This window comes from Podarcis raffonei, chromosome 14, assembly GCF_027172205.1.
Source record: "Podarcis raffonei isolate rPodRaf1 chromosome 14, rPodRaf1.pri, whole genome shotgun sequence".
Taxonomy (NCBI): domain Eukaryota; kingdom Metazoa; phylum Chordata; class Lepidosauria; order Squamata; family Lacertidae; genus Podarcis; species Podarcis raffonei.
In genome coordinates, this window is record NC_070615.1 from 24100031 (window position 1) to 24127129 (window position 27099).

Genomic DNA, 27099 nt, shown 5'->3' on the forward strand with positions numbered 1-27099 from the left:
TTAAAAATAACTGGTTTAATAACAAATCAGCTAGACCACAGCAAAGCAGTCACTTGGGTGATCTGGAAAATTCAGCTTGTTTTTTGAACTCTGCAGTTTGATTCAGCTAGAGAACTCGGTCATGAGTTCAAATCCACCTCAAGTCTTCTAAAAGCTGGAACTCTTGAAACCAACTGCTTTCGGTAGGCACCTTCTACATACTACATCCCAACGACTTTTGTTAAGAAAGATAGAAAAGGAAAGAAAACCAAGCGGCCTTTCTAAGTCCACCTCAACCGTGTGTGTGTGTGTGTGTGTGTGTGTGTGTGTGTGTGTGAATTTCATTTATTTTACATCAGCCACATTACATCTTCTTGAGGCCCTGGCATTTTCTCTTCCTGTAGAAATGTCAACAAACCCAGCCATCTAGTTTCCAAGGATCTTCGGTTCGCCTTTCTGCAGCAAGACGCCGGAGAACTTCTAGCGGTTTCCAGAAACCAAAGGGCACCCCTTCACTTAAGAAATAGTCGCAGATTGAAAGGGAGAAGCTCAGTCGACGTCTCTTGGATTGATGCCCTTGGAGAACCGGCCGTGGCTGCTACTCCTCACTCCTCACTCCCCTCCCCTCTTTGCTTTTTCAGGCAGATCTAAGGATTAACCCCCACCCCTATTCCCCCCTTGTTACCACTAAGCCAAGAACACAACACGAGCCAGAAGTCTGGCTTCTTGGCCAAACAGGCCCTACCTACCAACTCACAACACTTGGCCTAACATTTAGTTGTCACGCTAAAGTACCCACACAAACCACAGTGACTTCCCAAGCTTGGTTTTTTTTTTGTGGGATAGGGGAGGCTGCCGTTAAGTACCAACCCCCTTCTGCACCCAGCCACTCTCCCCTGCCTGGGTCCGCTTCTCTCACCAGTCCTGTCCCTCACGTTCCACCCGCGAACACCAAACAGCAACACCATCAGAGGTAGAGCACAACCTGTACCCCGGATACAGGTCTCATGCATCCCCCATTCTGGACGTCAACAAAGAAAACCAATCCCACTACTGCCACCACCATCACCACTTGCTGCTCATCTGTGCCTCCCCCTCCCCCTTCCTCCCATGGGGCATAGCCTCTAGGAAAGTAGGTCCCCCAGAAGCCCCCTCCTACGTGGCCCCTTCGCACTCCCCCACGGTGAGTTTCAAGGCTCCTTGCTGGTGCAGCGCCTTCAGGGCTTTGAACTCCAAGGGCATGGTGTGAGGGCTGGCCTGCGATGTGTAGCCATATCTCAGAGTGTCATAGTAGTGATACTTCACGGGGTTCTGGTCTTGATCTCGAGGAAAGGGCCAGAAGCCGTAGAGATGGATCCGGTTGCAGAAGCGAGTGGCCAGGGTATACATGAGCAGTCCGGTGGTTGGGCGTTTTATGTACACTTTGTTTGTCAGCCAATACCTAGGAGGGAAAAAGAGAAAAGAAGGCTGGAACTCATCGACTGAGGAAAGTGAACTGCGGCGGGTCAAGGACAGACAAAAGGAAAATGCTGGCCACATCCACTATGCAAAATTAAAGCGCTCTTAGACAACTTCAGCAGTCAAGAAGACTCCTGGGAACTTCGGTTTAAGGGTGCTGACCTCACAGAGCTATAAATCTCAGTCCACCCTCTTCTTTCTTCTCTTCCCTCTGTCTTTCCTGGGAATCTGTCTCTTTAAGGCAAGGATGGGGACTCCCAGGCCGGTAAGAAATTTGATTCAAATTGACCTCATTTGCACTTTCTGAAATCTAAGCGATCTGAAACAGCCATTCTTCAAAATGCTCACACCTCCAAATTTTGCAGTTACAGTTCTTCACCAAATCATGTGTACAACAACGCAATTTACTGGGGTAAATGCATTTCTTAGTGAAAATGACATACAAAAATGCATTATATAGGGAAAATAGTGTGTGTGTGTATGAGAAACATTGCAAAAATGTTTATATTAGCCAAAGGTGTGTACAAAATTGTGTGTGTTAGGAGGAATTTGCACTAAAATGCTGGAGAATGATCACAAGGATTTGTTTATTTTTAATCACAAACCTGTGGATCTGTGGAAAACTGAGCTCGTTTGGAGAAATGAGAAATTGACAGATTTGCCCCTCCTTAGTGTGTTGCAGGATCTCTTGAGGGTGGTGCAGAGGGAGCACTGAGGGCAGAACGTTTGAACTAGGGAGGGAAAATATCCTGGCTAGACTTCTAAATGAGGAACAAATTGCTGCATTATCTCTTTCTTCACACTCAGGTCAGCTTTGACACTGTCCATGTAGGCGCCAAGCACAGCTCTCCTGTTTTGCAAAACAGCTGAGGACCGTAACAAAAGCTAATTAATTTTGCAGACCCAAACGAAGGTGCCCCAAGTGCACGTGGGATGCCACATCAACGATGCACCTTTTGCTGCTGGAGACTCCACCTTTCCTGCTGGAGAGTTTTAATTAGGAAGGGAGGCTGTCTTGAGGAAGACTGTAATTATTTCCCCCCACTGCCGCCAAATTGGTCACACCAATCAGCCTTGCTGTTAAAACCTGAGATTTGTGTTGACTCAGGAAGCTGGGAAAAGGGCTGAGGGCCTGCCGTTTGATACCTCTTTTCAGCAAGCCATAGTGGCAGGGAGTATTTTCTTCCTAAGCCAGAAGAAGAGAATTTGTAAAAATAAATATCTGATAATAGGGATGCGGGTGGCGCTGGGGGTTAAACTACAGAGCCTAGGACTAGCCTATCAGAAGGTTGGCAGTTCGAATCCCTGCGACGGAGTGAGCTCCCGTTGCTCGTCCCTGCTCCTGCCAACCTAGCAGTTCGAAAGCACATCAAAGTGCAAGTAGATAAATAGGTACTGCTCTGGCGGGAAGGTAAATGGCATTTCCGTGCGCTGCTCTGGTTCGCCAGAAGCAGCTTAGTCATGCTGGCCACATGACCTGGAAGCTGTACACCGGCTGCCTTGGCCAATAAAGCGAGATGAGCGCCGCAACCCCAGAGTCGGTCACGACTAGACCTAATGGTCAGGGGTCCCTTTACCTTTTAAATATCTGACGGGGGGCTTTAAGGGCCCCCAAGAGGTCCTTTTTATTGTGCACCCCTGATGATTTTCTCATGTTGACATAGAAACAGGAGAAGAACCTTCCTTCTCTCCATTTCTGATTCCCAGCAACTGTCATTCAGAGACATATTGCCTCCAACAGTGGAGGTAAGACCCCCTGGCATCACAGTGACTTAGAGACCCCTCCGGACTGCTGTCCCCCCCACTGCCCCATGCATATACTGCAACAAGTCACTGATGCAACACTAGTGCATTAGTGGTAGAATTACACTCAACCACCCACCCACCATTCTGCTTTCTTAGCTCTCCTGCACTGCTTTCCTAGCATCCCTGCATTGTTGCCACAGGGCACTCCTGTGCTAAAGTGCAACAAACGTAGGGTCAACTGGAGTATGAAAAGTTAAAAGGACTTCAGCAGGAGGTTATGGGGCACACACTGATTGCAAATGAAGCAGCAGGTCTGCCCCTAAACCTTTGCGGCAGCTAGACTGGTGACTGGGGGCGGCGCCAAGACCACATAACATTCGCTCCCAGTACGTTTCCGAGCACAATTCAAAGTGTTGGTGTTGACCTTTAAAGCCCTAAACGGCCTCAGCCCAGTATACCTGAAGGAGCATCTCCACCCCCATCATTCTGCCCAGACGCTGAGGTCCAGCGCCGAGGGCCTTCTGGCGGTTCCCTCATTGCGAGAAGTGAGGCTACAGGGAACCAGGAAGAGGGCCTTCTCGGTAGTGGTGCCCACCCTGTGGAACGCCCTTCCATCAGATGTCAAAGAGATAAACAGCTACCTGACATTCAGAAGACATCTGAAGGCAGCCCTGTTCAGGGAAGTTTTTAATGTGTGATATTTTAATTATTTTTAATTTTTGTTGGAAGCCACCCAGAGTGGCTGGGGAAACCCAGCCAGATGGGCGGGGTACAAATAATAACTTCTTCTTCTTCTTCTTCTTCTTCTTCTTTGCAGGTACAAACAGCCTTGAAAGCTCTACCTCAGAGTTTCCCAAACTTGGATCTCCAGCTGTTTTTGGACGACAACTCCCACCATCCCTAGCTAGCAGGAGCAGTGGCCAGGGATGATAGAAACTGTAGTCCAAAAACAGCGGGAGACCCAGGTTTGGGAAACCCTGTTCTACCTTCATTGTCAGAGGCAAGATTGGAGAGAGATGTGCTGTTGTTCTCAGGTCCTGCTTTTGTGAGCATCTGGTTGGCCACTGTGAGAACTGGATGAGAACTGGGCCTTGGCCTGATCCACAGGCTCTTCTTATCTTCTTAGACCCTCACCTGGAGAGTGCATTGGTCAACTGGGTATAGAAGGGATGGGATGATCTCTCAGGGCCCTTGTTACCTGGGCAGGAGGATGCCATGGCATCTTGGGTGCAAAGGAGCAGCACTGTGTAGTCATCAACCATCTGCTTGCAATCCTTGCCTTCCCTCCCCATTGGAGCAGAGTGACATATTATACATGCCCACAAGACAGCTGGTCATCTTGCTGCCTTTTTGGCTGCAAGCGTGGACCTTGTCCGTGGCTTGGAGCTCTAATTGAATTAGCTCTTCCCAGCCCCAGCTGTTGGCTCTCCTCACCCCGCCCTCCCATCTTATTCATTACAGTGCGGACGTGTCTTTGCAACAGACGCTTCTCTCGCCATCTGACCTGCTAGCCTGCGGCACCGTTTCATGGGCAGAAAACCAAACAAGCAGAGAAAAGCAACCCCTTGACGGACAATGTACACAGAAGATTTGTCAGCTGGACAGCCGGTTCCAAATTTAGATGCAAGAATCTTCCCCGCTGTCACCAATTCCCCCCCTCCCCTCCCTGTGGCATAGCCCAGGTGGCATTCAAGGCCCCCAAAATCCAACAGCTGTTGAATTTCTGCTGGGCAATGCCTTAAAGGCACAGGTCCCCTGCCAGAAACAAAGAGCTGGCAGTCCTACCATGATCTGCACAATTACACTTTGGCCCCATACCTTCCTGGCTCAGGATGAGTCAGAAAAGGAGATCCAAATCTGCTCATCCTCCACCTTGTCTGCCCCGGTGGCACCTCCAGGGATCCAGGGAGCCTCTCCAAATTGCAGCAAGCCTGGCTGATAGCTTATGGCAGGAGGCGACAGATGCAAGCACAGGTTTAGGAACCAGTTGATATGCAAAGCTTCTTTCATGAAATCCACTTAATTACAGCTCAGAAAAGAGCAGATTTGAGTAACAGACCCTTGTTTTCCTTCCGGTCCACCCACCCACCAACCTTCTCCTTGCTGTGGAAATGTAGGATTACGCCAGTGCCAAATTTACATATAAGCTAAACAAGCTATAGCTTAGGGGCACACTCTCTTGGGGGGGGGACAAAAAAAATTTAAAGGGGGAAAAACCCTGGATGTACATTTCCAAAATATAAGATAAAAAGCAAATAAAATAAAACCTACGTACAGCAACAGTGTTTTGTGTTGTGTAGGCTCTTATGATGTAAGTAATGGGCCCCACCTGTTAGTCTGCTCCCTAAAATATCACTGGTTTGCTCATTTCTATATATAGGGTGCCTACATTCTGCATGTGCAAATGGCTTTAGATACCTATTAGGTCCATAAATTACCATATAGCATATATTCAACACAAAAAACAGCGACAATTTGTTGTTGACAAAGGACAGCTGGACATATAAAGGGCCCCATTACCTTCAGTAGCTTAAGGCCTCATCATACCCAGGGTTAAGCCTACTGCAAAATGGAATCTCTCTCTCTCTCTCTCTCTCTCTCTCTCTCTCTCTCTCTCTCTCTCGTATATTTAACTTCTGTTGATAGTGTCATTCCTGTTGGCAGACAGAGCAAAAGTCCACCTGCTGTGGGCTAGTGGGTTCTGCTGTGTGTGTTGCTGCAGCCATTCAGGCTTGTGCACCTTCATGCAATGGGCTGTGATTCCTCTTCTGCTTTTCCTTGTCTTGGCAACAAGGAGCAGAGCCACAGCCAAGGGTCGAAATCCCCACCTGTATCTCCTACCATAGATGACGCAGGGATTAATTCATGCATATATGTGTGCATCAATATTTAGTGCCGATCCACACATTCAGAGTAAACATGCCATTAAGCCTGGTATAGGAGCCAGGGAACACCATACATCCCTCCCTAATAGTTTGCCAAGGGTGCTGGGAATTGTAGTTCTTTGAGGGGTAAACTACAGCTCCCAGAGTTCTTTAAATGTACGATCTGTATAGAGTTATGTGTGCACGTCCCTTCTCTAACCCAACCAACAAACCTCCCTGCACAAAGAAATATAGCTCATGAAGAATTACCCTTGCACTAGTTTTTAAGCTCTCTTTTTTTCTTTTTTAAAATGAGCATGGCATTTGAACATGAAACAAAGAATCCCAGAACATGCTGTTTTGCTGAAGGCTCTGAGCGGCGTACAGTTTTTAGAAGCCATCACTCAAAACTGAATTTGTGAGGGTCATCCCTGATGGGAGATGTGAGGCAGGCTTGGTTTAACTGGGATGCCTCTGCAGGGAACTTCATCTTTGATCGGTGCCACCAGAGGATGGCCTGGGAAGAGGGACGTTGCTTTTTCCTTGCAGGCTGTTTGTCTGCTGATCAAAAACAAGCAAGCATGCAAGCAAGGTACCTCTTCAAACTGCTTTATCTTCCAGCAGGGGAAAAAGATACGTGGAGCTAGTATATATTCCCCTACACGTTAAAACGCGTTAAAACTGTTTTTAACACTGATTGGGAGCTGCCCAGAGTGGCTGGGGAAACTCAGCCAGATGGGCGGGGTATAAATAATAAATTATTATTATTATTATTATTATTAAAACAACAACGACACACAGTTGGGTGTTGGTGATTTTGTTCAGTAAAACAGCCTACAAGGAAAGTTAAGCATCCCTTTCTCTCTGCATCTCTGCTCAAATTCAGATAAATACAAGCTAATGCAGGAGTAAGGAACCTTTTTTGGACTGAGGTCTGCATTCCCTTCTCAGCAACCTGTTGAGGGCCACATGCTAGGAGTAGACAGGGCCAGAGCAAAGGAGAGCAGAGCAATGAAGGTGAGTTTTATTCTTGTAAAGCAGGGCCTGTGAGGGGCGTGGCCTAGAGATTAGAGGTGTGGCCTGGGGAATAGAGAGGCTTGGAGGGCTGGATTTGACCCCAGGGCTTGAGGTCCCTCACCCCACATCCCTGCACTAAAGCATTAAAGACAAAGACCATCAGGAACTGTTCTGCATGTCTCCCAAGAGCCCAATTTTGAGTGCTTTTTTGGCCTGGTGTGCAGAGTTCCTCACCCTCTGACGGCGTGCAGCAGCCGCAAGGATGGATAGGCGGTGCGGACGTTGATGTGGTGCTTGAGGATGAGCTCGTTGACCCACTCCACACGCTCCTTGCCTCCTTTGGCCATGAAGGCTGGGATCCAGAGGATGCTGCCGTTGAGGCTGTGCAGGCGCTGGAGCAGCTTCTCCCGCCAGGTGTCGTTCACCAGGTCCTCGAAAGCACGCTGGATGACCGATGGGTTCATGGTCACCAGATCTGTCTTGGTCCCCACGTCCCGGGTGTACTCTTGGACCGGGGCGAGGTTGCACCTGGAAGGGAAATGTCAGGGCACACATCCAGGAAGCGGACATTAGAGCAGGCACCAAAAGAGGGTCTGAAATGATCAGGGAATGGGTCTGTTTTTTGGCGAGGAAAAACCCTTTCTGACCTGAGGGTTCCATTCCTGTCAGGAAACTTCCTATGGGTTTCATGTCAGGAGTGGTGGTGCAAGAGGCCATGGGCAAAAGAAGGTTGCCCAGCCAAGAACGTGGCACTTGGACAAGGGATCCCACCTCCCTGTGTAGCATGTCAGCAATGGTCACCGTCTTATCTTGAAGCGCCTCAGCCCCCATTGCTTCATGCTTCCTTTCCCATTGTGTAAAAGTCATACAGACAACCCACAGAAGTTAAGAACAAGGCATGATGAGTTCTGCTGGACCAGACCAAGGGACATATAGCCCAGCATTCAGTTCTCACAGTGGCCAACCACATGGCCCAGTTGGGAAGGCCACAAGCAAGACATGAGCACAATAGCATTCTTCTGCTCAGTTTCAACTGCTCTGTGATACAGCCTTCATGTAGTGGTCTAAGGTCCTTGGAAGTTGAAGACCCTCTACTATTTCTTTATCAGGGTACCTGCCCCCGGAATCCTAGAGCTGCCCAGTCAGCATGAAAGGGGAGCTTTTTAGCCACTGTATGCCCTGAAGTGAAGCATTTAGGAACACTCAAAACACAAGGGGCTTCCCTTTCAAGAGAATGGTGCTCAAGTTCTGTTACGTACAATTGAACATCAAGGAAAACACATACAGTGGTATCTCGGGTTACATACGCTTCAGGTTACAGACTCCACTAACCCAGAAATAGTGCTTCAGTTTAAGAACTTTGCTTCAGGATAAGAACAGAAGTCGTGCTCTGGTGGCGCGGCAGCAGCAGGAGGCCCCATTAGCTAAAGTGGTGTTTCAGGTTAAGAACTGTTTCAGGTTAAGAACGGACCCCCGGAACGAATTAAGTACTTAAACCTGAGGTACCACTGTATTAATTCACTCTGAAAGAATATATTGGAGCACTGCAAATCATTTGCCCATGTATGTGCATGGAAAGTTGCTGAAAGGCAACACATGGAGATCTGCACTGATGCATCTCTACACAATGCATCTCTTGTTATTATTAATATGATTATTGTATAATTACAAGATTACTGTATAATTTTGGCAGGTGGTATCAACTTAGAAAAGGTGTGGCTGTGAGTGGGGAGTAGCTGTGACTGTCATGCACTTCTGAATTTCTCACTACACTACTGCCTTCAAAGCTTCAAAGCCTTATCCTCCGTGAATTTGACTACCCCCCTATTCTATTCTGCCTTTGACTAGATGATCCTTGGGGTTCTCTACCAAGTCTATGGTTCATTTAAATGCGAACAGAATTAGATTTCTCCTCCACCCCTAGTTGAGATGCATGGTTTGGTTGGGGGTTATTTTAAAGAGAAGGGCCTTCTTCAAAGCCGAGTGCTGCTTCTTGGAAACCACCATTACCTTATCACAAAGTTGTGAGCATCTATTTCCTCTCCACAGCTGCTGTTCAACAGGATGCCTGAGTTGCCCACAATGGCGCATGTCTGAAAGTGTTTGCCTTTCAGTGGTGAAGTCCTGGGCAGGAGAGCGTAGAGATTTTGGGAAACGTTCATTGTGCTGTCTCTGTCAAACACATAGTGGATAATATCCCCAGGCTTGAGAGTTCCCTTGAGCACTGAGATGTCTTTTTCAGCATCCAGAAATTTCAAGATGTGCTTTCTTTTTAAATGAAAAAAGGAGGGAGGGAGGGAGGCAATAAGTCTAGTTAGGAACACAGGAAGCTATCTTCAACTTAGTCAGAATCATTGTCCTTCTAGCTCAGCATTGTCTACACCAGGGTTGGTAAACCTTTGGTCCTCCAGCTGTTGCTGGACTAAAAAGGTAAAGGACCCCTGACTATTAGGTTCAGTCGTGACCGACTCTGGCGTTGTGGCGCTCATCTCGCTTTATTGGCCGAGGGAGCCGGCATACAGCTTCCGGGTCATGTGGCCAGCATGACTAAGCTGCTTCTGGTGAACCAGAGCAGCACACGGAAACGCCATTTACCTTCCCGCTGGAGCGGTACCTATTTATCTACTTGCACTTTGACGTGTTTTCGAACTGCTAGGTTGGCAGGAGCAGGGACCGAGCAACAGGAGTTCACCCCCTCGCGGGGATTCGAACTGCCGACCTTCTCATCGGCAAGTCCTAGGCTCTGTGGTTTAACCCACAGCGCCACCCGTGTCCCACCGTTGCTGGACCGTTGCTAGTCTACCATTGCTGGACTACAACTCTCATAATCCCTGATGATAGTCCATGCTGTCTGGGACTGATGGGAATTGTAGTCCAACAACATCTGGTGGGCCAAAGGTTCCTCAGCCTTGGCCAACACTGATTAGAAGAAGCTCTCCAAGGTTTCAGACATGGGACCTACCGAACTGTGCATGGAGATGTTTGGGATTGAACCAGGGACCTTCTGCAGCTATAACCCTTTCAGAGTCAGGCAGCTAGTTATGTAACCAATGTGATGTTCTCCAGATGTTCCTGGATTGCACCTTCCATGATTCTTGACCACTGGCCTTGCTGGGTGATGGGAGCTGCAGTTCACCTACATCTGGAGGGCACCATGTTGGCTACCTCACATGTAAGCTGTGCCTTGATGCTATGGTTGTGCTGTCCTAATGGTATGGTTGTGATGTTGAGGGTCCTCTGCCATGGAGCCATCAGTAGACTGCATCTAGAAGGTTGTGGGTTCCCCATCCCAGCCTTACATTTTTTGTATGCCACTCTGCAAGTCTTTGGGGCGAAAGGATAGTGTATAAACAAACAAACAAACATTTTTACATATATCTAAAAGGCTGCCACATATGCGGCACAAAAGCATCATTTTCCTGAAGGATCTCTTTACACACACAAACCATGTGTGCACAAACCCCATTCATGATGACAGGCATTTCACTGTAAAAATAGTGAGGCTGCTGTTTGGAATTTATAATGCGAGTGTTCCAAGCAGCTCACATTGAAATTATCTCCGTACTGCTTACATCAACCACCTTGGTGGCCGCATTACCTCCAGCTGGGGGGCTGAGATGAATGGATTTGCTGAAGGCTGCCCACTGAGTTGATAGCAGAGACAACATTTGAACTGGCGGCTTCGTGACTTAGGTGCTGCACCAGCAATCCTCAGTCTTCACTTCCCATGGTACTCCTTCTACTTTGGCCCCCAGCTCCCTGCTGCTGCTCTGTCTGGAATTACTAGTAATGCTGCCCAAACTCAAAATAACCTGGCTTGTAGATCTAATGCTTTAGTTGAGATTCCTGCATTGCAAGGGGTTGGACTGGACTTATCAGGGGATAGCAAACTTTTCCAGCAGGGGGCTGGCCCACTGTTCCTCAGACCTTGTGGGGGCCCAGACTATATTTTTTGGGGGGGGAATGAACGAATTCCTATGCCCCACAAATAACCCAGAGATGCATTTTAAATAAAAGAAAACATTCTACTCATATAAAAACATGCTGATTCCTGGACTGTCAGCAGGCTGGATTTAGAAGGCAATTGGGCCTGATCCGGCCCCCGGGCCTTACTTTGCCTACCCATGGTCTAGATGATCCCTGGGGTTCCTTCCATCTCTACAATTCTATGATTCCATGAAATCTGCCACGTTTGTAAATTCCCAAATAGAGAACGAGCTTTGCTACAATGGAATTTAATATTTTTTGAATTTTTTTTAGAATAACAGAGATCAATTATGGGTCAACTTATTCTTATCTGGTTGGAGCGGTTGTTTTATGTTGTTGGGTGATATTTGTGGATGAATGCTTTTATTGCTTTTCTGTTATGTTATTAGTGCTTGTCTTCTTTATAAGTATTTTTATATTTTCTCCGTAAATGGCCTCAAGCCTTCTGCTGACTGTGTGAAATGATGCACAAATTGAATAAACTAAACCAAACAAAAAAAATTAAATCTGTAGATGCGTCAAAATCTCGAAACAAGCGTCAAACTTTCATCCAATCTTGTAACACTGGATTTTGATGTTCCCATTCCTAGAAATTAGATAGTACCTGATCTTCAAAGAGAGTGTCTGGTTGTGTTGCCATTTGGATGGAGCTGGATGGTGCTTAATACTTTCATTGCTTCTGTCAACAACAGCTGGAGATAAGGAGCCATTTATTAACACTTCGGCTCTGGAGAGAAAAAGAGAGAAAGGGAGAGGTGGTGGCGGAGGAAGAGAAAGAGCAGGATCCATTAGCACAGATTCCAGCAAGACCTCTCAAGATACCCAAAAGAATTATGGACACTGTAGTTCACCCTTCACAGAGTTACAGTTTCCAGCAACCCTGAACAAACTGCATTGCCCAGAATCCTTTGAGGGAAATCACGTGCTTTAACGATATAGTGTGTACACAACCCTTGTGGAACTCAGCAAGGTGAGGGGCAAAGCTAGAATTGTTTGGTGCTGCCTGCCATTGGCTCTGGCGCCACCTACTGTTGATCTCCCTGCTTTCTGCCCAATCAGTCTCAATGACTAAAAGCTGCTGGTGGTAATGAGATAGGAGAGTATTGCGGGAGAGGTGGACGATTCTGGGTGAACAGAGGGATGATTAAGCAGAACAGGAAAGGAACAGATATCTATGACGTGTGTGGAAAGAGCACCATCTCACATAAAAGAGGGGGGGAGGGAGAGAATATGCATGAGAATGTGTGAGCATGAGTGTGTGTATGAGAGAGAGAGAATGAAGCAGATTAATAGCCCTCTTAAAGCAAAACGCAAATGAACACAACATCCAATTTACGAACCTATTAGGTTTGCCATGTAAGCTGCTCAGTGCCGATCTGATTGCACCTCTGCTTCCAGAATTCCTACAGGACAAAGGAAATGCATTATTCATCAAACTGGTGCCTTTTCGCAAAGCTTTTGCTCAACCGTTGGTGTGATCTCCTCTTTGCTGTAGTCTGGAGGGCTCCGAAGTTAGAAGCTTTCATTTATATATCATGTGTAGGTTCCAGGGCATAACGTAAAGGCAAACTTTGTGACTGGAGGCATTTTCTTGTAATTAAATATCTTCCAAGAATTCTACAGAATTCTATTGGCCACAATAAAATATTTACCCTAGCAGGTGGACTCCAGAAGCGATGGATGGCTAACCCCCATCAGCCCAGCCCGCCCAGCTGTCACCTGGTCACTGGCTTCCTCACTAGGCAGAAATGGATTGTATTTCTATTTAAATTACAGGCTTGTCTCTAAGATAGCACAGAATGAAAGCCACTTATACCTGCCCAGCTGGCGAAATGTTTTGCACCAGCAGAACTTCACTGTGCAATTGAATTGAGAAGCAGCTTGCTGGTAACTGTGTTGCATAGTAGATTGCGCAATCTGTTGCACAAGAGGTTTCTGCTAGCACAACAGTTGCATTAGATTACTTTGCTGTGCATCATTAAAGTGCTTCCATTTGTTAGCCCGAGAGTCCTTGCTAGAAGACAGAGAACACTGGATGCTGACCATAGTAATTCTTTCTAAGCCTGCATATAAATATATGTTTATTAATATGCACACACATGCAATTGCATAATTAACATGTGCAATTATATAATATGTATAATCGGTGCTTTTTTTCTAGGGGTAGTCAAGGGTATGCAGTACCAGAACCATTTTTTTCCTAGAAGAAAAGCACTGTATATAATATAATACACACACACACACACACACACACACACACCTGTGTCCTTTTGGGGGGTTGATGCTTATGTGGACACCCTACTAAGGGCCCCTTTACTCCGGTATCCACAGGAAGCGGGTGGCACAGTGGTCTAAACCACTGAGCCTCTTGGGCTTGCTGATCAGAAGGTCGGCAGTTCGATTCCCCACAACGGGCTGCGTTCCTCTTGTTCTGTCCCAGCTCTTGCCAACCAAGCAGTTTGAAAGCATGCCAGTGCAAGTAGATAAACAGATACCGCTGTGGCAGGAAGATAAATGGCATTTCCGTGTGCTCTGGTTTCCGTCACGGTGTTCCATTGCACCAGAAGCAGTTTAGTCATGCTGGCCACATGACCTGGAAAGCTTCCTGTGGACAAACACCGGCTTCCTCGGCCTGAAAGCGGGATGAGTGCCACAACCCCATAGTCACCTTTGACTGGACTTAACTGTCCAGGTTCCTTAACCTTTTACCTTACTCCAGTATCAACAGTGACTGATCGGATGTTTCAGGGAAGCTGACTAAGGCACTTGGAGTCCACAGCTATCCCTCCTATTTTTTGAACACCACCCTGAGCACCTGATATTCAGAGGTCCTCTGCCTCTAAGATCATATCCAGATCATATAGCTAAAGCAGCTGCACACCTCTTAACAGTCGTGGCTTCCCACAAATAATCCTTGGAAGGGATTGTTTGTTTCAGGAGAGGGAAGCAACAGTGACCTTACTGTGGGTGTCTGCTGTAGACCTCCAAGCCAGACTGAAGACTTGGATGATGCGTTCCTAGAACAGATTACCAAACATTCAAAAAGGAGAGCTATAGCAGTCACGGGAAACTTCAGCTACCCAAATATCTGTTGGAAATAAAACTTTGCCAAGAATGTAAGGTCAAACAAATTCCTCAGTTGCCTTGCTGACAATTTCATTTATCAGAAGCTGGAAGAAGCAACAAGCGAATCCACTATTGTGGCCCTGATCCTCACCAACAGGGAAGAACTGCTCAGTGAGGCAGAAGTAGTGGGAAACTTGGGAGGAAGTGATCATGTCCTCTTGGAATTCAGTATTGCAGAGGAAAGAGAAAGCTGAGTGTAGTGGGATGTGCACTCTAGACTTTAAGAATGCTGATTTCAAAAAGCTTATAGAACTACTGGGTGAGATCCTGTGGTCAGAAATGCCCCAAGAGAAGGGAGCTCATGATGGATGGGAGTTTCTTAAAGGTAAAATACTGAAGGCACATTCCCAACAATTCCAATACAAAATAAAAGTAGGCGGCATCTAAAGAAACCAGTGTGGTTGCATAAAGAATTTATGGATGAACCGAGATTTAAGAAGAGATGAGTAAGAAAATTACAAAAGTAGGGTATACATGACTAGCCAACACTCACAGGGAGAAGTTCAGGTGGGCTAGAGCCCAGGATTGCAAGAGAGGTTAAAAATAATAATAATGAGATTTTTTGGGGGGGCTATGCTCAGAGCAAGAGGAAGAATAAGGAAGTACTGGTACTATTTTCTCTGTGTGAGAAAAAGGGAGAAATGCTATTGAGCTAGTGAGATAAGGCAGAACTGCTCAACACCAACTTTCCCTCTGCCTTCTCCCAAAAGGAAAACAGTGCCCAATCTGGTGATAGTTTAATAAATGATGCAGAGAGGGAGCTGCAGCCCAAGATAGGAAAAGAGGTAGTAAGGAAACACCTAGCTGCTTTGAACTGCATCCATGGGTATTAGCAGAATGTGCAGATGTAATCTCAGAGCCTCTGTCTATAATCTTTGAGAATCATTGGAGAACAGGTAATGTCCCTGCAGACTGGAGGCAGACAAATATTGTCCCCAGCTTCAGAAATGGGGCAAAGAGAAGCCAGGTAACTAGTGACAGCTTGACATTCAAGCCAGGAAAAGTCCTAGAATAGATAATGAAACAGGTGGCCTGTGAGCTCTTGGAAAAGGAAGTTGTGGTTACTAAGAGCCAGGCTGGGTTTCTGAAAAACAAGTCATGCCAGACTAAACTTATTTCTTTCACACACACACACACACACACACTCTCTCTCTCTCTCTCACACACACACAGCGAGAAAGAATTACAAGCTTGGTGGATCAGGGGAATGCTGTGAATGTAACCTATTTGGATTCAGTAAGGCTTTAGGCAAAGTCCTCTGTGATATCCTTGTGGAGAAGCTGCTAAAACGTGGGCTAGGCAATGTTACTGTTAGGTGGATTTGTGTTGGTGGATGACTGACCAAACCCAAAGAGTGCTTACCAATGAATGGTTCCTTGTCAGCCTGGGGAAAGTGGCAAGAGAACTTTCAATGTACATTGTAGCTGTAACCTGCATCTGAAGAGACCATTTAGGGCAGCCAAGGTTCAGAAAAGAGCAACCAATATAATGAAGGGGATGGAGTGATTTCCTGATGAGGAAAGGTTTCAGCGTTCAAAATAGTGAGGAAGAAGTGACACGCAATAAGTTCATTAAATTATCCTTTGCTTGGAGAAAGTGGATAGGGAAAAGTTTCCTCCCTACTACTGGAAGCCATGAACAGCCAAAGAAGCTAAATGCCAGAAAATTCAGGACAGACGGAACAAAGTACATCTTCATGCACCTCATAGTTAAACTGTGGAACTCCCTCCCACAGGAGGCAGCGATGGATTCCAACATGGATGGCTTTAAAAGAGGATTGGAAATATTCATGGAGGGGAAGGCTATTGGAGTTGAAGAACAGCTGGAGGGCCACAGGTTTCCCTTCCTAGTGGACATGTACACTGTACTCCATGTGTTGGCAACCTTGAGGCTGGACTACAGCAATGCACTCTCTGTGGGGTTTCCCTTGGGCCTGGTTTGGAAGCTCCAGCTGCTGCAGAACCAGGCAGTCAGACTGCCGGTGGGGGCATCTGGCCGACAACATGTGACTCCGTTGTTAAATCATCTGTACTTGGCTGCCCATATACTACTGAGCCAGGGTCAAGGTCCTTGAATCAAGCTACAAAGCTCTGAACAACTGAGGCCCAGGATACCTTAGGGAACCCCCTGAACCCTTATATCACTGAAATTGTGTGCAGGCGTGTCATTTGCTTCTTCCCAAGTCTGCTTCCCCAAGAAACTGAGCCATTAGTGCTCTGTCAATACAGATCCAGCAGGTGACTTCGAGTTACACCTTTGCTGGGAACTTTTATTTGTTCTCAGGCTTATGCAGACAAGATAAACAGTTTCTGTGGTAGCTAGCTGATGATCTAAAAAACCCAACCACCTGTGGTTTTTATTGTGTATGTATAATTGTTGTGAACCATTTAGATTTTGTTTTTTAAATCAAATTTCAGGTCCCCAGTATTTTTAAAAGACAAATAAATAAACTAAGTGCCCATGTGTAGCTTCTTTTCTACTTTACTTGACACCTCGCATCATTTTCAATCTCTGCCATTCCTCCTTCTGGGAGTTAAGTGTTTGATAAGTACTCTGAGAAACAGTCGGATGCCCATCTTCCCAAAGCTCCAGGCAGCAGCCGAATCCACTCTGCTGGTTCATGTGTATCATTTTCCTCAGCAGATTCTTCTTCCCCTTGCCCTCCCCCTGCATCCCCACCCAGACCTTTCATCTTTATGTGCTCAGCCATTCAGTGGCCTTGGGAAGAGGGAGCTCACTTTCATGTCTCTTTATTGTTTGCCAGTCCCAGGGAGAGGAAATCCAGGAGAAAGGGCCCTTTGTTTGCTAAAGAGCAAAGGGTGTGTGTGTGTGTGTGTGTGTGTGTGTGCGCGCGCATCCATTTTGGCTTTACAGGTGGCCTAGGGCACCCTTCCCCAACCTGGTGCCCTCCAGATGTTTGGAGTGAAGCCCCAACCAGCACAGCTGTTTGATCCATGTGTGGTTTAAAGATTCGCAACCTTTATGAAAGGAGTGGAAACCTTTCCAGCTAGCAGCACCTAGCAGCTAGCAGCACCTAGACAGCTGAGGTCACATCCACACCAAACATTTTAAACACAGGGCTTTCCCTCAAATAATCCTGGGAACTGTAGTTTATCCTCCCAGTGCTACAATTCCCAGCTCCCTTAACAAACTACAGTTCCTGGGGTTCTTTGCGGGGGGGAGTGCATGCTTTAAATATACACTTTAAATATACCAGGCAGAGGGCCTTCTCAGTAGTGGCACCCGCCCTGTAGAACGCCCTCCCACCAGATGTCAAGGAAAGAAACAACTATCTGACTTTTAGAAGACATCTGAAGGCAGCCCTGTTTAGGGAAGTTTTTAATGTTTGATGTTTCATTGTGTTTTTAATATTCTGTTGGAAGGCTCGGCCTGATGGGTGGGGTATAAGTAATAAATTATTACATTATTTTAATTATTATGTATAATTCACCTGCTCACGATCTGTAAGCTACAATGTGTTGTACTTCTGTCTAAATTATGTTAATTCTTTCCATGGATATGTATGCAAATTGGATGCAGACTGTGCAAAGAAAAACCTGGGTATTTGCAGAAAGGATCACTCTCCCATAAGTCCTATCCTCACATAGCTCCTGGCTTTGAAGCTTCTCTACCCCATGGTTGTGGTAAGGCATCAGAAAGCCCGTTGCATGACATTTTTAGCAAACCTGATCAGCTCTGCTTCCTGGGCTGCCTCTTCCTGGAGCAGCAAAAGCAGTCATGTCCTGTCACACATTTTGTGTTACTAGATGTCATGGGAAAGGAGGGTGGAAGATGACTGAAGGGGGTGCAGAGTAGCTGTGTCTCCTTTGAGTGAAGGGATCTCCCATTTGAGCACAGCCTCCCCAGACTTGATCTCCCCTGCCCAGGACAAGGGGAACCTCATATTCCTGCCTCGCCAAGACGACTTGAGACCTTGCACATCAATGTTTAAAGGTCTCATCTGCTCACGTTGTCACAGCCTGGCAACGAGGTGTCTAAAAAAGCTCTCCTCCGAAACAGCAGGTACTCTCTGGGGAGCCAAATAGTTCTTCAAAGCCACGGCAGTGAATTCTAGCAACGTCTCTGCCAATAAAGTCAAGAATTGCCTTTCGCTGTAGCTATACAGAACTTCTCCTTCTTCTCTTGGAACCATATAAGGAGGAGGAGGGTCAGGAGACAGACCCCTGCAGTTCAAATTATGCCCTGAAAGGAAGGCAAGATAACTCATAACTTTCAGGTTTAGACAACTGGGGTGGATGGCTTTATAGTGCAAAAATCCATACCTTACCAGGGAGACTCAGAATATTATGCTTGTTTTATGCTTTTCTTCATTCAGGGCTGTGTCCACCACATTCTGTCTGCTAGCACAAAGTCTCTTGCGCTATTGGACGGGTGAGTTTTTCTGTTGAGCGGCAGAGGAATTCAAAGCAACAGTTGTGCTAGAAGGAACTTGTTGCACAACAGATTGTGAAATTTACTGCACAGCAAAGTCACCAGAAAACCTGCTTATGCATTCTTGTGTGCAACCACGTTTTGCTGATGGCAAACCTTTCACCAGCAGACAAGTATGCTGCTAAGTGACTTTAATTAGCACCACAGCCTTTAGGTTTTACATAATTGTATTCAGAATTGCAAGCATTCGTTTTTGTTTCATCTCATTTTAACATTTTATCTTTCTTTTTAAAGGGAAATTTACCAGAGAGAATTGGCATTTCACATCTGTTTGTGTGGCGGTTTATTCAGACTTGTTCTGTGATGACCAGATACAAATACACCAATCTAATACTACTGCTCAGAAGTAAGGATGGGGAGAAATTTGGTTCACAGGAATTCACATTTTAATGTGAAACTACCTAATCTTCATTCTCTGAAGCAATAAGAGAACTGAAACACAATTATCCCCAGGTTCAATCCTTTGCCTCTCCAGGTAAAGCTGGAAAGTCACAAGCCAATCATTGTAGATATTATTGAGTTAGATAGGCCAGTGGTTTGACTCAGTAAAGAACGCTTTACTCCTGTATATGCATTGTTGTACGCATGAAATACAATTGCAAAATTCGGAGGTACGCGAAATTTGGAAAAGGGCTGTGTTTTGGTTTGTGTAATGCTTTAGAAAGTGCAAAGGAGATAGATTTGGATCGAATTTCTTCCCCATCCTTGCCTCTAAAGATACCCCAGGAAGCATGGAGGGAAGAGAAGAAAGAAGACCGGAAAACAAAGAGGGAGAATGTGGAAAGTGGGCTCTAAAAGGTCTGCTTGCTGAGAATGAGTGGGAGCGGACCGGGGGTGGGGGTTGGGAGACCAGCATCCTATACATAAATATAGCCTGACATGATTGTCATTACACTGGGACCACCAGACCAGAACCGGCCACCAGCCCATTTCACATCTCATCCCTGTCTCTTCCAGTGGTTGCTCCTGGTTAATTCAAAGGCAGGTTATTATCCCTCTGATAACCTACCTCACCTGCGCCTCATCATTCACACTGTATCCTGGTGTAGGAGAAGGAAGGAGATGGTGAATTAATTTTTGTTGCTGTTTGGGGGGGTCTGTTGGGAATAAAATAACCGCAAGCTGTGTGCCAGGCAGAAACTGGGCACTCTTCCTAAGGCACTCTCTAGTGCCTAATTGATTTCATGATAAAGGGGAATGATTAGGACACAATGTGATTTTTCTCAGGGTGGGGTGGGGTGGGGGAGAGGGACAGAAATTTGGATGGGGAAGTGATGCCCTGCTTCTCCTTAGACGACCCAAGTTCCCAGGTGTAGAGAACTCCTGGGCCACCAGACCCCAGTCATTGAGACCAAGGCCTTCTACGGAGAACCCTCTGGTGGATTTAGGGTTAAAAACCTGAGCCATCTCCACAGTCTCACAGCTTTGTGGGAGGGATTAAGTGCCTATAGTAGGTGTAAATGTAAAGGTAAAGGGACCCCTGCCCATTAGGTCCAGTCGTGACCGACTCTGGGGTTGCGACGCTCACCTCGCTTTACTGGCTGAGGGAGCCGGCGTACAGCTTCCAGGTCATGTGGCCAGCATGACTAAGCTGCTTCTGGTGAACCAGAGCAGCGCACAGAAATGCCGTTTACCTTCCCGCCGGAGCGGTACCTATTTATCTACTTGCACTTTGACGTGCTTTCAAACTGCTAGGTTGGCAGGAGGTGGGACCGAGCAACGGGAGCTCACTCCGTCATGGGGATTCGAACCACTGACCTTCTGATCGGCAAGTCTTAGGCTCTGTGGTTTAACCCACAGCGCCACCCACATCCCTATAGTAGGTGTAGGTTTGCACAATTAAAGTGCAACAAATGGTGCAACAAATCCATTTAAAATAATAATAATAATAGACTTCTGGTGGCTTGAAAAATGATAGGGAAATCTGCTGTAAAGTATAACATGAGCAAATTACTAATGGGACTAATGACTAGACAGCCCTTGAGCAAATCAGGATGAATACCAGGTGAGTGTTCATTGTCTTATGACTGCCACAGAATCAAATCAGCACAAATGCTCAATCAAGTTCCAGTATAGCTTGTTTCCAGGCTGTCACTGTTTTCAAGTGCGATTCAACCACACATGGACAAATTTAGGTTGTGCGATTAAAGCTGATTGGGAGGTTTTTGTGCCACAATCTCACTTCCCTAAAAGATTGGACTTTTTTGTGATACGGAAAGTGGTGGAGAAATGCCCTGGGAAGTGTGGAGTGATGCTCGATGCAACATCATCTAACCTTCCTGCAAACATATCAGGATGAATGCTCAATGAACAAATTATCTGGAATCGGGGGGCGGGGCATGCCCCATTTTGCTGTTTGAGGGATCTTCTGCCTGGGTCTTGCTTGCAGGTTTCCCATTGGGGCAGCTGATTGGAACAGGGTGCTGGACTGAGGCCAGAGATGGAAGGAAGAGATAACCCCAACTAGAGAAGAATGGCAAATCAATTTGATGGACTATGCTGAAATGGCAAAACTAACTGGGAAGCTTAGGAATCAAGAAGAGACGAATTTTTTAAAAAAAGAATGGGAAATGTTTATAATGTATATATAAAATCAGTGTGAACAAGTCAAAACATTAGCAGGATCTTAAACACACTTGTGGGATGCGGGTGGCGTTATGGTGTAAACCACTGAGCCTTGGGCTTGCCGATCAGAAGGTCGGCGGGTTGAATCCCCGCAACGGGGTGAGCTCCTGTTGCTCGGTCCCAGCTCCTGCCAACCTAGCAGTTTGAAAGCATGTCAAAGTGCAAGTAGATAAATAGGTACCACTCCAGCAGGAAGGTAAATGGCGTTTCCGTGCACTGCTCTGGTTTCACCAGAAGCGGCTTAGTCATGCTGGCCACATGACCTGGAAAAATTGTCTGTGGACACACGCCGGCTCCCTCAGCCAGTAAAGCGAGATGAGCGCTGCAACCCCAGAGTCGTTTGCGACTGGACTTAACTGTCCGGGGTCCTTTACCTTTTTAAAACACACTTGTAATGTAATAGAATGTATAGGCAACCTAGGAAGATGAAAAAATAGAGAAGTATTGATATGCAGTTGAAAACAGAATCAATAGGACCCATGGAAGGGATGGGGGTAAGTCAGGAGATTCAGAGTAATCTCGATAATTGGATTGGGAATTGTTTTCGTTGTATGTTCATATTTTAGAAAATCAAATAAAAATGTAATTTTTTTTAAAGGAGCAGGGTGCTGGACTGGATGGGCCATTGGCCTGATCCAACAGGACTCTTCTACTGTTCTTCTGTCCTATCCCATTCCAGTTTGGCAAGTACCAAATCTCAGACCCTCCAAGTGTCCCTGTTTTCCAGGGGCGGTCCCGAATTTACAGAAGCCATCTTGGTTTCTGATTTGATCCCAGAATGTCCCGCTTTTCCTTAGGATGTCCCTATTTTCTTCGGAGAAATGTAAGAGCGCATGAATCTCTCCCTGACGACTCAGACTCCTCCCTTCTGATTTATATCTAGAGGGACTTTTCACAATTGCACCTCTAAAGGTGTACCTTTTAGTTAGGGCAAGTAAGGCGTAGTCCACCTTCTGGATACCTGCACAAGAAACTGCTCTGGTTGTGCTTCCTAATTGGAAGGAAGAAGGTGGGCTTGGAGTGGTGTTTTGTGCCAAAATGCAGCAGACAGTCTGCTGCATCAATGGCTACTCTGGAGTCACAACAGTCTTTAATTACGTGATTGATTTCTCATGGCACAGTCTGAGAACTACATTTTTATACATTGCTCCATCCGTATCTCGACTTGCAGCTTCCCCTTCAACTTGATGGAGTGCTCCTCCCTCCTTGGTCTAATCAGGACCACACGCTCCATCACAGAATAATAGGAAAGTGGAAGAGCTCTCTTCATTTTATCCTCTACTCAGCCTAAGACAAGATTGACAGCAACATCTAAGGCAGAGGTGGAGAGACTCTGACTTCTGTCCTCCCTCCCTGACTATTCGCCAAACCCATCCCTGACCGGGAAGTGCCCACAGCAGATATCCACCCAACCCTTTTCTCCAGAATGGCAGAACATAAGAAAAGCTCTGCTGGCTTAGGGCAGAGAACTGTCTACTGCAGCATCCTACTTCCACGGTGGCCAACCAGATGCCCCAGTGGGAAGCTTGCAAGCAGGACCCGAGCACAACAGCAGCTCTCCCCTTTTGGGATCGCCAGCAACTGGTGTTCAGAAGTCATCTTGAATTAGATTGACAAATGGTCTCAATCAGCACAAGACAGTTTCCTATGTCCCCAAACAGCCTTTCCCATGGCAGTACAAGTCCATAAGAGCATAAGAAGAGCCCGGCTGGATCCAAAGGCCCACCTATCTAATTCATCCTCCTATTCTCACAATGGCCAACCAGTTGCCCAGCTGGAAACCGAGAAGCAGAATCTGAGCATTTAAAGCACATTTGGAGCATGTGGCTTCCCCCGAGGAATGCTGGGAACTGTAATTGATGTGTTGCAGAGATGCAATTCCCAGCATCCTTAGCAGTTCCCAGTGTTCTTTGGGGGAAGCAATGTTCTTTAAATGTATGGTGTGTATGGTGGCACTGTAAAGGCACCATACATTTAATGCACACTTAGAGAACGTGGATCTGAAATTATTATTCTGTATTGAGAGAATTGCACTCAGTACCTGCCCTGGGGCACTGGTGTCTCCTCTTACTTCAGACATTCCCTTCAAAACAAATACCAAGGCTGGGTCCTGCAAGTGTGGAGTAGGTACACAGAGAAGGGGAGAACCATCGCAAAAGGGGGGTTCGATCCATGTCACAAGCTCTCGGGCAGAAAAAGGATAAGTGCAATGAATGGTTATTGCCTCCCTGCTAGATATACCTGAGGGACGTTCGTGGCGCTGTGGTCTAAACCACTGAGTCTCTTGGGCTTGCCGATCGGAAGGTTGGCAGTTTGAATCCATGCCATGGGGTGAGCTCCCGTTGCTCTGTCCCAGTTCCTGCCAACCTAGCAGTTCGAAAGCACACCACTATGAGAGTAGATAAATAGGTACCACTGTGGTGGGAAGGTAAACCGCATTTCCGTGCACTCCGACACCCATCATGGTGTCCCGTTGTGCCAGAAGCATTTAAGTCATGCTGGCCACATGACCTGGAAAGCTGTCTGTGGGCAAACGGCAGCTCCCTTGGCCTGAAAAGTGAGATGAGTGCTGCAACCCCACAGTCGCCTTTGACTTGACGTAACTGACCAGGGGTCCTTTGCCTTTTACCGATACCTGAGCATGATGCCTAACACTTTCCAGCTTTGCCAACAATGCCACTGTTGTCAATGGAGTGTGGTGGATCCATGTCTCCCACTTTAAACTTCCAACATTTCTCAAGTGCTAAACCTGGAGCTTTTCAGTACTTCTTGCATGAAACCAGTCCTTCTACAAGTCACTATCCCAAGATGCAGAGATGTAGCTCAGTGGCAGAGCATCCCCTTTGCACACAGAAGGTCTCAGGTTCAATCCCTGGGGTCTCCAGGTTGGCCTGGGGGGATAGACCCCACCTGAAACCCTGGAGAACTGCTGTCAGTCAGCGAAGGCAATGCTGAACTAGAGGAGCAACTGTATCTTTCATAGAATCAGAAAACTGTGGAGTTGGAAGGGACCCCAGTCTTCATGTAGTCCAACCTCCTGCAATGGAGGAATCACAGCTAAGAAAACCCTAACAGATGGGCATCCAAGCTGTGTTTAAAAGCCTCCTGCGAAGGAGAGTCTACCACCTTCCCAGCTCATCTGCTCTACTGTTCTTACCATCAGAAATTATTCCTCAAGTTTTGTTGGAATCTCTTTTCCTGTCACATGAATCCATTGGTTTGGATCCTCCCCTCTGGAGCAACACAAAACAAGCTTGCTCCATCTTCCACATGACAGCCCTTCAGATATTTAAAAGACGGCTATTGCGTCATCTCTTAGTCTTCTCTTCTCCAGGCTAGGCATACCCAACTCCCTCAACTGTTCCTCATAAGGCTAGGTTTCCAGACCCTTGATCATCTTGGTTGCCTTCCTCTGCATGAGTTCTAGTTTGCCAATATCCTTCTTAAATTGTGGTACCCAGAACTGAGCACAGTACTCAGTGGGGTCTGATATAAGACAGTATAATGGTACTATTACTTCCCTTAAACTGGACTATTACTTCAGTTGATGCAGCCCAGAATTGCATTAGCTTTTCTTGCTGCAGCATCACACTGTTGACTCATGTTAAGCTTGTTGTCTACTAAGACTCCTTAGTCCAGGAGTAGGCAACCTAAGGCCCAGGGGCAGGATGCAGCCCAATCACCTTCTAAACCCAGCCTGCAGACAGTCCGGGAATCAGTGAGTTTTTACATGAGCAGAATATGTCCTTTTATTTAAAATGCATCTCTGGGTAATTTGTGGGGCCTGCCTGGTGTTTTTACATGAGTAGAGTGTGTGTTTTTATTTAAAATGCATCTCTGGGTTACTTGCGGGGCATAGGAATTCGTTCATTCCCCCCCAAAAAAAATAGTCCGGCCAACCACATGGTCTGAGGGACTGGCCCATGGCTGAAAAAGGTTGCTGACCCCTGCCCTAGATCCCTTTCATATATACTACAGGTAAACCAGGTGTCTTCCTTCCTATATTTGGGCATCTGATTATTCCTGCCTAACTGTACAATCTTACACTTGTCCCTATTGAAATGTCATATGTTAGTTTTGGCTCAGTTCTCCAATTTGTTAAGGTCATCTTGAATCTTGATTCTGTCTTCTGAGGTACAGTATTGGCTACCCCTCTCAATTTGGTGTCCTATGCAAATCCTCTTCAATTCCTTAATCCAAGTCATTTATAAAACTGTTGAACAACACCATGCCCAGGACAGAACCTTGCAGCACCCCACTTGTCACGTTCTCCCCCCCCCCCATGACGGGGAGTCCTTGGTGAGTACTCTTTGGGTTTGGTTAGTCAACTACCTACAAATCTACCAAACAATATCATGGGGGACTTTGCCAAAAGCCTTATTGAAATAAAGATATGCTACATCTACAGCACCCACCTGATCCACTAAGCTTGTAACTATCAAAATAAGGCATGAGGTTCTCCTGTGTCCCAGAGGAGAGACCAGAGCTCAGTGGTGGAGCATCTGCTTTGCACGCAGAAGATCCTAGGTTCAACCCAGGGGCATCTTCAGGTGGGGCAGGGAATTTTCCCTCTTGCCGGTTAGGGCAGACAGCACGGAGCTAGATGGACTTGGTATACAAGGCGGCTTTCTCATTTCCCGTTTCTCTCCCCCCCCCCCAACTTCCAGCCGGTCCACGCCCCCCTCTCCTCTCCCGCTTTCCAGATCTCCCCAAGACCCACATAGATTGACTCCTTAACCCCCCAACCCCCCAACAACTGCAGCTGATAAGCCCGACCCCACCCTCGAACCTCACCCCGCGCTGGCCGGTACAGGGGTTGGGGGCTCGGTCGGCGAGAGGCTAGAGCGAAAGCGCTCCCCCCTCGCTTACCGAGAGCTCTAGCAGCCGAGGCAGCGCGCGCGGAGACAAAGAAACTCCGGAGTCCCCCCCTCGCCCAGCCCACCCACCCACTCCTTCTCTTGCAGCCCCCTTCCACTCCATCGCGCCCCCTTCCTCATCCTCCTTCCCCAGAGAAAAACCATCCTTTGTAACCGCACTCTTCCCCCCCCCCGCAGAGGTTTCCCTTCTCCTTTGTAAACCCTCCGCCAGCATCATTCGCATCGATCCCTCTTTTTGGAAAGCCACCCCCGAGCTAAAAGTGTCCCCTACCTTACAAACCCCCCTCCGCCACGCCCCCCTGCCCGAACCAAATCAGAGCTTGATTTCCCACCCCACCCCACTACTCCAGCCCGGCTCCAAGCCCCCTGCTTCTCCCAAACTGTTTTCCCTTAGCCCCCCCCCCCCATCGCGCCCCCCACAACAAGAGCCACCTGGATCAGAGCGCAAGGACGCACGGGGGAATCGAACCCGGCTCCATTGTTTCTTTTTTACCCGATTTCCAGCTCGATCTCGGAGATGTCCGCGAAGATCAGGATCCCCACCAGCAGCGTGAGCAGAGCCAGCGTCCAGCCCCGGCAGGGCAGCGGCGGCGGCGACGGCATGGCTCCGGGGCGCAGGGAGGGAGGGAGAGAGACACGGGCTCGGCTCGGCTGGGCTGCAGCCGCCGGGGCGCCTCCTCTGCCGGTCCAGAGGCGAAGAAGGTCCCGAGCGCAGGAGTTTGGAGATCTCCCGAAAGAGAGACCCCACTCCCACCCCTTACACACACCGCTGCCTACAAGTTGAGGGCTCCCTCTTCTCTCGGGGGTCACCGCCTACTGCACCCCCAGGCTGGGAAGCTGGGCTTTCATCCTCGCGAAAGGGACCTGCCAGGACAGAGCCGCCGCCTCCTCCTCTCCAAGATTTCTTGACACTGAGAGGGGAGAGAATGAGTGAGAGAAAGAAAGAGAGAGAGAGGGAGAGAGATAAG

General features: G+C 47.3%; 1 protein-coding gene across 1 annotated transcript; it reads right to left on the minus strand.

Annotated features, from left to right (window-relative positions):
* Positions 1–27099, minus strand: ST8SIA2 (ST8 alpha-N-acetyl-neuraminide alpha-2,8-sialyltransferase 2). The gene is made up of 6 exons (XM_053364932.1): positions 26625–27099; positions 12392–12454; positions 11656–11778; positions 9075–9332; positions 7299–7592; positions 1–1420 (listed from the first exon to the last, which is right to left on the minus strand). Exons 1-6 carry the CDS (start codon positions 26732–26734, stop codon positions 1135–1137), a joined length of 1134 nt encoding a protein of 377 aa, XP_053220907.1. The 5' UTR covers positions 26735–27099; the 3' UTR covers positions 1–1134.